The 10,000-nt window shown below is 40.0% G+C and overlaps 1 protein-coding gene across 8 annotated transcripts in view; it reads right to left on the minus strand.

The window, feature by feature from the left end:
• Positions 1 to 10,000, minus strand: part of LOC138012597 (sodium- and chloride-dependent taurine transporter-like) — a 40,818-nt gene that overhangs the window by 8,955 nt on the left and 21,863 nt on the right. For 6 of the 8 annotated variants that reach the window (XM_068859402.1, XM_068859408.1, XM_068859403.1 and 3 more), the window contains 3 exons: positions 7,922 to 8,076; positions 2,855 to 2,986; positions 5 to 302 (listed from right to left, as the gene is read on the minus strand). In XM_068859402.1, the coding sequence (XP_068715503.1) occupies positions 5 to 302; positions 2,855 to 2,986; positions 7,922 to 8,048 (557 nt within the window). In that variant the 5' untranslated portion in view covers positions 8,049 to 8,076. Of the gene's footprint in view, positions 1 to 4; positions 303 to 2,854; positions 2,987 to 6,644; positions 6,790 to 7,921; positions 8,077 to 8,302; positions 8,545 to 10,000 lie in introns of those variants that run through there. The other 2 variants (XM_068859404.1, XM_068859409.1) reach the window with 2 other exon arrangements.

Consider the following 10,000-nt stretch of genomic DNA (forward strand, 5'->3'; position numbering starts at 1 on the left):
TTACTCCCAATATTCCTGGCTTGCTAACACCGGTTTACCCGCGGTAACATTCGATGCAGTGCCGTTAAAAGTGCCATTGGCGGAGATAGTGATATTTCCGAAGGTATTATTCAGTGTTTCCTCGATAATACTGTTCCCCTTACGGTTATCCACACAGTTTGCCGTGTTCCATTCGTTGCCACAATGAGACCACGGAAGAGTTGATCGGAAAGAAGCAAACATGTAAAACAGAGACCAGCCAAGGATAACAGTGTAGTAGATGTTAATGTATTGCATTACAGCCACTCCTGCATAGCCAATACCTGATACAAAAAAGGCATCCGTCAAGAGATTTATGATCGCTTTGATACAAATACACATACCGGGTATGATACACTCTATCAGACTTTTTTTTTTTCTTTTAGACAACAGAATGGTATGTAACGTCCATGCCAACATTATTGCCCATTTTACGGCTGTTTACTCAATAACTTGCTGTAAGTCACAATCCATCGCCCCTTGGCCTACAGTTATGAAATGATCTCTTTTTTGTCAAATTGATTGTTCGTCTAGTCTGGCAGGCTGGAAGAACGATGTTAAAAGCACACAATTTTTTTCTTAGGTTGCCGAAATGTAGGGTAAGCGTTTCTTTGCATTGAAAATCAGTCGCTATCGGAGCCCCACAAAACCGAACATTGAAAAAAAAACGCTGAAGTTTGTGCTGAGAAAAAAAACCGAGTCAATGTTGCTGACGATACAGGTCTGTAATGGACCACTAGTACTCAGGAGATTTTAAAATATGCGTAGTTGCTCGCGTAATTTTAAATCCGATTTGGAAAACGTTCTCTAAAGTAAATTGTAGGGAGCTTAAGCACGCGCGTTCTTGAGACGCGGACGGCTACCGGAAGTGAGTTGTCTTCCCTTTTAACTAGTCCTCACACAACTACATTTACATTGCTAAGTATCTTTTGTTTATTAGAGATGATTAGTCGAAAAATCCGGTTGCCGTCCGCGTCTCAAAAACGCGCGTGCTTAAGCTCCCTTATATTTGCACGCACCGCCTAGATGGAACTTCAATTCATTATCCTTGCGTGTGACACTATCTTATATATTTGTGATTGCACAAGAAAAATTAGATTACTTGTAAACTGCTCACAATAAAGCGATGCAAGTTATTCTTATAATTCCACAGAAGCTTTCGCTATTTGGCAGACTAAGCTTTCTCTGCAAGAATCGGAGTATCTTCCGATGTACACGTCTACCATTATTTGTCTTCGGTGTAACAAAACCTGCCCATGCATGTCGCCATCAAGAGGTTGTGTTTCTTATAAGATATGAATAAATAAGACTTCACTAGTTCTTAAAAATAATAATTAATAATAATAATAATAATAATAATAATAATTTATTGAAACACATTTTCGCATTTAAAAATGAATGTGTATTTACAACAACAAAAAACACTAAAAAACATATGGAATATAAAGATTATATAAAACTGTAGATTCTAAATATTATTATTAAAAGCAGTTATTGCACTAGGAAAAAAGCTCCTTTTATGACGCTCCGTTCTACACTTATATAGGGTTCTGTGGGTAGGATTTCTCATCGTACGTCCACGCGCGCTCACCCTCGTCATTGTCAGGTGCTTTTAGAGAGGGCCCTTCCCGTCAATTTTCTTTAACGTTCTAATACAAAGATCAATGCGGCGTACGCCCAACCTTGGGCAGTCAGCAAGTTCACGTGCCCTGCTGTAGGTTTGTTTGGGAAAGATAATACCAAAGGCTCGTTTTCGGACTCTTTCGAGCTGTTCAGACAAATAGGAAGGAAGAGCATAATGCCAGACTTCGCAGCTATATTCCAAAATAGAGCGTATCAAAGACACACAAATTGAGACTAGGTCAGCTGCTGGGACACTGCCCCGACGAAAAACACGTAGAATATGCAAGCGTGTTCCAATTTAAGTCACTCTGAATAATAAGCCCCAGGACCTTATGTGAGGTGACCACTTCTAACGGTTGATCATCAATTGTTAAGGGGGCTAACTGGGTTTTCCTTTGAAAAAACACAAACGCCCCTCCTTGCATTTGTTAGCGTTAAGACGCTTCCAGTTGCCAGGGGCCAGCTGTTTATATAGTCGATTGTAGACTGGGAGGACGATAAGCTACCCTTACTAAGGTTCTCTGACAACGAGACATCATCCACGTACTTCCACATTGCAAAATTAGGTGACATGGCCCTCCCAAAATCATTGACCATTATGAGGAACAAAATCGGGCCTAATTTGGTCCCCTGGGGGACCCCTGCTTTAAAAGGCCCGTCCGAAAATGTCTGATTTAACTTAACGCGTTGTTTTGTATCAGATAGAAAGTTGATGATCCAAGGGATCAGAAGTCTAACGTTAAGGTTAATGAGCTTTTGGACATGGATGTTATAACCTATACGGTCATAAGGACTGTCTAGTTGTAAAAGCCAATTATGTACCATCTCTAACAGACACTAAGATGTGGATGTTCCTTTTAGGCAGCCAAACTGCATAGGGTCAATCTTATCCCTGACATCCTCAATCAACCATGAAACCACAAAGTCTTCTAAAAAAAGGGTTCTAAGTGAGATTGGTCTTATATAAATCTCACATGTGGGTTTTGTTATTTTAGGGATTGGGATGATATTAGATTCCTTCCACGAGATTGGCATAACCCCAGACGACAAAGATACATTAAAAATAGTAGCAGCCGGAGTTGCAAGTTCAAAAGCAAACTGTCACAGTGTTCCTCTTTTTTCACTTGATTACACCTGCTTTTTAGGGAATTAATCTTGGACTGCATTGCATGATCTTTATAGACATAAACTTTTCATGTATAGTAATTCCTACCTTGGAAAAGTGGACACATCTTCCAAGCCGTTATTCCACCTTGACTTGTGAACTGTCCCATGCCAATCTCCAACACAAGCACAGGTACTCCAGCCACGATCAAGCAAATTAAGTAGGGAATAAGAAAGCAACCTGTCCAATTGAAAGTGTCGTGTATAATTTAAAATGAAACAACAAATAAAATGTATTTTATTTGTGTTAAAGTAACAATAATTGCACGTACCATCCAAATGTCTATGCTGCCACGCAGGGCAATTCTTACCGATATTATCTGACCGCAATCGTTGTTCGATTGGACAGTATTATTTACTCGAAAGAGAGAAATGATCCTCACAATGATTTGGACAATTAAGTAATTGTCTCTAATACTCTGATAGACACACGAAGAATCCAGGTGGCCCCAACATGATTCCAACCCCACGATCTCTGCAATGCCAACTGAGTTATAAAACCACCCAGTTGGGAGCTGTGGCCCGTTTCTCGAAAGTCCCGATAACTTTTCGGGCCCGATAAGCCATGTGTGAAACTGGCAACCGCTCGTTTTGGAAAGCCGATCTTTTGACATGTTTTCAAGGAAGCAAAAAGAAAAATGACTGTGAAGTGTGACGAATTAAACCCTCTCCGTTCTTGAGATACAAAGGGCATTGTGACACCCGAAAATGGTCCGTAAAGTTTCGGGACCATCGAGAAACGGGCCCAGGTCTCTATCTGAATTCGTCAGGTGTCTATCACAGACAATTGCTTAATTTTACCACAATTGCTTGTAATGTCGCAATCTGATTGGCTAATTTGCAGTTGTCGATAAGAGTTTAGACAACGCTGTACGCATCATGCTCGCGTCAATTTGTCACGCAATGTAATAGCCAATCAGGAACGCCCATTTTGGGAAATAAACCAATCATATCGCGAGAAAGTTACAGACAACGCTTGCTCTTTCTTCGTGTCATGATTTTGGTCACGCTCTGAAATAAAAACTTTCTTTGGCGTTGAATATTGTGGTAAAAAACAAACTCTCATCGACAATGATACTCGTCATCACAGTGGTCCAAATCAATGCGAGGATCATTTGCCTGTTTCGTCTTTCGCCCGCACCTCAAATATCTATATTTCTTTCAATATTATTAGACTAGTGCAGGTTTTTCTTAACCAGCATTGTGACATTTTTTACTTTAGCACATGCCACGAAGGATCTATCAGTTTTTACTACGAAATATAGTCACGAATCTGTAGAGAGAATCTGCTGCTTGTGCCCTCAATTGGTTATACTGCCTTATCGTAGATAAGCAAGTACCAGCTGAGGTAGCGGAAGACACTCCTTTTCAGATTAATTATTTCCAACCCACAAGTGACAACAGTTTTTAAGTTTCTCCCCACTCACCCTAGACAATGTTGAGGACTATTCCTTGGATAACTTTTTCAGTGAGTGTCGAAGACCCATCAATGATTTTTCTGGGGGAGGGGAAATCAATGGAACTTGTTTTGGCTAGCGTCTTCAACTCTGTAGTGTCCTTTTGTTTATTAGTAGAGTATGCGAACAGGTTTAGAGGTTCGACTGCAGTTCGGAGCACTCGCCTTTGTTAAAGCCAGTGACAACGTCCTATAAGAAATCTTCCTTTTGCAAAGTGGATCAAGCCTCGGTTGTTCAAAAGGTGAAGAAATCACTATCAAGGGGATAGGTACTAGCAAAACTATTGATATGCAAGAATATTATTGCTGAGGAAAATTTCAATTAAGCGACTCATACAACGAATAGTAAATGGCCGTTTTCACACTAGAGACGGATAATCCTTCTAAGACGGGTTATCCGTCCAGCACGGATAATCCGTCTAAAATGAACACCGTTCCGTTTTCACACTAAGACGGATTATCCGTGTTGGACGGATAAACCTGTCTTAGGGCGCTTTCCATTTGACAGAACTGACCGGCCAGACCGGGCATTTGGAAGGACTAACTCCACAACGCCTTCAAATTAACAAACCTCGAGGATGATATATACTTTTCCATAAGAATGTGAGGGCGTGCAAGTGTTCCTTCAAATTGTTGCATTTTCTTTATAAAATGACGGGTCTGGCCGGCCAGTTCTGACAAAAGGAAAGCGCCTTTAGATGGAATATCCCTCTCTGGTGTGAAAACGGCCAATGATAGAAATTTCAGCCGGGAACACTTATTACGGTTGGTGAATAGTTGAGCCCATATTTGTCTTTAAAAACTGGTTAGAAATTTATTGAATGGACAAAGTCCATTATTTTTGTGACTTTCAAAAGGGTTGTTCAAAGGGGTTCTCAAGCTGTTTTCCATCGAACCGGCTTCATCTGCATTCGCCGGAATCGCCTTTTTTCCATTCGTAAGTTGAACTTCAGTTTGCGAGGTGGGAACAAAAATCACCCAAAAGTACATGCTGGAGATAGTACAGAATATCAACTGCGTATATGTCGACCAATGATCAATCAAAACAATGATGACGTGCTCACGGGGAAGGTTGCATCAAAGGTCATTAAAATTCGAGTTTTGTCTCGCTTGGACCGGTTGGTTGAAGTGTACGTTAATTGCAGAAAGAGCCCGTCTCTGTCAAAGGTGAGAGAAGGTTTCGCCTTCAATTTGCAAAGTAATTTTCACTCCTGTAAGGACCTAAGATTTTCAAGTTCGTCTTGCTCAACTTTTCTCCCTGATATAGGGCTATATTCTTAACGATTCTTAAGCCCCCACGAATTTGGCCGAGAACATGTGTGCAATGAAATATGTTCCACGCAAGTTTAAAAAGACAAAGAGACATAATACAATAATCGATTCGTTTGGAGAATAAGTTGTGAAATGTCACTGACTGATTAATTTTTTTCAGGCAAGAACCTTGTCCAAGTCTGTAACTCTACCTATTTTCGTCAGTTTAACAACAAACCTATAAAGCTGCCAATTGCATACCAGATACGATATTTGTTCATAGCTTTATCAGGGACAATATATGTTCCTTTCGAGTACTCATTTATTCGATTTAAAACGAATTGCGACGTAAATGAGGATTTTGTGACGGCGCCAACGTTTTCTTTCCATTTACTTTTGCGAACAAATATTATTGAAACTGATGTTGAGAAAAGACATTGCGTCCCTAGTTATTTTACGGGGAGGGTGGTTTTTGGCTAAATTTGCCAACATTCATGACGCAAAATCATCAAGGCGTTTATCATGTCTGATTTCCTATTTGTAATTTGCATGTATTGTCACGTTAATGTACGAAAAAAAGAAAATACGTCATGACACGAAACCTCGGAGAGTTGTATTGCGACGCTGTAAAGACCCAATAGATCAGAGGGCTTTTTATACGAATCTTGCCTAGCAGCTAAGACTGGGCAGGTATTTACGCCGGCAACGAAGGAGAATTTGAGCTCTGTGCAACAAACGCAGTATTCTGTATCATTCGCAATAAAAGGGCAAAGGTTATGCCACAGAAATCTCTCTTTATTCGAGTTTTCTACTTACCAAATAGCATTCCCGTCCGCCTCACTTGGCTAAATGGTTTAACAGAGCTTGCTTGAGCCGCAGTTTGATTGGTTCATTATAAATCTCATTACCATTGGCAAAACCATTTTATGATTCTTATACTGGCAAGTGACTATTGCTTTCATTTTGGTTATCATTGTTGCCATTTTCGCTTCTATATGTAACGGAACTGGAATAAGATTGGTCGTAGATTCAGGTTGCGGGCACCAAGGACATCATTTCGGTAAAATCCTGTTTGAACACACTGAACTTAACAAAGATTTTTAACGTTACTCAGTTTTGAATGAAATGTTACCTGGAACTTTTGTCGCATGACATACTGTAGCTTCTTTGGAGAGACAAAATCAGCTTGCGAACTCGGCGTAACATGTTCTTGTCGCGAAGACTTCTTTAGCTTGCATTCCCAACAAAAGAACACTTACATACGCTATTTCCATACCTTTTCAAAATCTACCACAAGTTTGAATATAACCAATTACTTAGGTGTAAAGAGCACTTTCGTAGGCAAATTAAAAAAGCACTCAAATATGGAAAATTTGCGTTTGTGTCTCCCCGAAGACTGTAGAAATGCAATACTGATAGGTGCATTGGTAACTGGTCTAATTTACTTTAAACAGCGGTTCAAAGGTCGCATTGTTGTGATTTTGCTTTACACTAGAAAAGGAAACACGATCGAAAAGGCTTAGAGGTATGGTTGAGCAGTCCGGTGAGGCAAAATTTTGGGCACCCACCCTCAGAAGAAAACACGAACTGCTATTACGCTGCCTTCCAATTCGGATTATATTTTAAGATGTCTCGACTACTGCGCAGGAGTCAAAATAATATCACGACAAATGTTAAGAAATGACAGGAAAAGCATTCCTAACTTTACACAATTTTAACATGTAGCGTAGCAATAATTGTATGCAATTTCAAAAGCGTGAGCTATCTTTTAGCGCGCTACACTTGCCACTTCACAAGTACAATATCAATTTTATAAGTTCATTCGGATTCAGTCACAAGCCGCGTTTGCTTTAGTATGGTTTTGTCAGTTGAATTAAATCAGCCGGTCACCGCAGCAAATATTCATGGCTTTGAAGAGAAAAATACAAACATCACAACGGCAGGTGCCATGTGCTGATTAATTTCAATCAGGTAACACGCGGTCCAGCCGAGAAAACCACGTGGGCCTAGAGGGCTCGACTGCAAATTCGTTGGGAAATAATTGGACGTTCATTAGTTAAAGATCTCGTCTCTACGTTTAGACTGCCACTAGCGTTCTCCGGTGATTTCCTCAAGGAAAAATGTGTATTTTGAGAAGCGACAAAAAATGTTTTGTGTTCGGACTGTCAGTTTATAATCGTCCTTAAAAAGTAACCTCAGAAAGCCGCGTTTGGGTATAAAAGTTCAGCAGAATTTATCACCAAGTATAACACAATAATGTCTAAAAACAATGATGACCCATGACTAAGAACATATAAGTGGTTTCATCCCAGACGAACAGCGATTAAAATATTTCGTGGAGCAGTTGGTACGGCGTCGTCAGATACCCGTCTTTTGTATGAAGAAGATTATGAAGAAAATTGTTCTCACCTCCGCCATTTTTAAAACAAAGGTACGGGAACCGCCATATGTTGCCAAGGCCGATGGAAAAGCCCATCAGAGCCAGAAGAAAATCTAATTTTGAAGACCACGTCTCTCGTTGCTTGATTTCAACCATCTTGAATCTTCGGGTGAAGTGACGAGAACTGTGTGAAGATAGAAAGATTCTTAGTGAGCTAAATATCCACAAAATTCCTTTGAAATGGACAATATCAATAACGTTTAGTAGGTATATCAATACACCAACGGAAATGGACAAGAAATTTCCAAAGAATGGCTTTTTCAATTTGACAATCCGCTGTTAAATATGTTGCATACGTATACCTGTAGAGGGTCAAATTACTTCTACAACTGAATAAAAGGCTTTCGTACCGATTTTCGTAAGCGCAGGTTCAATACTGTTTTCTCTTGGTAGGTTTTTAAGTGTCCAAAATGCTTCCCGGTGACGATCACGATAGAAATGACAATGAACCTGTTTTTAACAATTATTTCGTGGTAAATGAGTCCGTGTAACACATCTGAACACATGAACTGTCACGCTTTCTATTCATCTAAATAGAAGCTGAATAATAAATCTCTTGTTACACAGACTGTTGGATGGTTTGGTATGTTGAATGGCTTTTATATTTGAACTTGATGTTTATTTTATTTTGACCCGACGTTTGCGCTTGTCCAAATAAAGCGCAAGTAAATACTAAACATACAAATTACAAATTCTGCAGTTTCGCCGGCATCTTGTCTTGTTGTCCTTGGCAACAAACAATTTCATCCTACTTCATATTACAAAAGCTGCTTGGATCCAATAGTTATTGTCAAGAGCCACGGATCGGAACTGGAGATTACAACATAGTAGTGACAAAAAACAGCGAGGGTGGAAGTCATTTAATTTGGAAGACGTGAAGGGAGAATTTGGAAGCCGGAAATTAGTCGCGAGCAAGAACCCCTGGGTATCAAAACATGTCAAAAGATCACGCGCAAAGGTGGCAGCAAAGACCGGAAGAAAAGAATGCATGTTAAAAAGCAGAGATATTCTTCACAGACTATGGATAATGTTTAGAGCGCAAAAAATAGTAGGAAAAAAGAACTGCATCGACGACATTAATGAACTGAAACTAGTAGCATGGTTTTTAGTTGTGGATACGCGAAGCGTACGCGTATTAACGTCGATCGTTAGTGATCAGAATATGCAAATTTGTCACTCACTCAGATGTAACCTAAAGCCCTGGCCAAACTATCGAACAAAGTTGAATTCCACATGCAACATTGTTGGTTGTAAATGTTGAGGTAGTCCCAAAACACTATCCAACATTGCTTGATGAAACATTCAAGTTCAAGTTGGCGCTAAATTTATAAGTATGGCGCTAACACTGAAACGAAAATCGCTCGTAGCGTTTGTGCTACTGGAGCTGTTTCAGGACGGAAATGATGGATTCAAACGAGGAAGAGAAGAGAACGTGTAGAAAGGGGTATTTTTACTGCAAGATACACCAGCTCTTAGGAGATAATGATAGTGAGCTCGAATCAATTTGCAGAAAATTGTAAACGCTATTGAACCAGAAATCTCCAAACAGAGCGAAAGTGATTAAGGGGACTAAAAGTGTCCCAAAGACATGGCCTCGCTTCATGTTCGCTGATCCAGGCTTCTGGCCGTTGATCCTTGTGCGCCATCTTTGTTACAAATAATGCTACAAGGCTAGGCTTGAAAATAAATAGCGATTCGTGATTGGCTAGCAGCGCGAACGTGACTAGATTCAGGACACAACTTTTTTGGAAGAGCGGCAAAACACCGCAACATTTTTGTGTCGAGCAGAATTGTTGGTCGCAATGTTTGATCAAAAGCAAACTCCATCCAACACTTGATCGAACAAAAGATGTTGGACGAACATCATCCAACATGGGTGGCCAAACGGTCGAACAATGTTGGATCGAGCAAAGTTGGAGGGTTGAATCCAACTTTGTTCGATAGTTTGGCCAAGGTTTAATCGGTAAGTCAACGACCAATATCGATTTTTCAAGATATGCCAATTTGTCACTCACTTGAATTCAAATCGAAATGGCAACGCTCAAAAT

Source organism: Montipora foliosa, chromosome 8 (assembly GCF_036669935.1).
Source record: "Montipora foliosa isolate CH-2021 chromosome 8, ASM3666993v2, whole genome shotgun sequence".
Lineage (NCBI taxonomy): Eukaryota > Metazoa > Cnidaria > Anthozoa > Scleractinia > Acroporidae > Montipora > Montipora foliosa.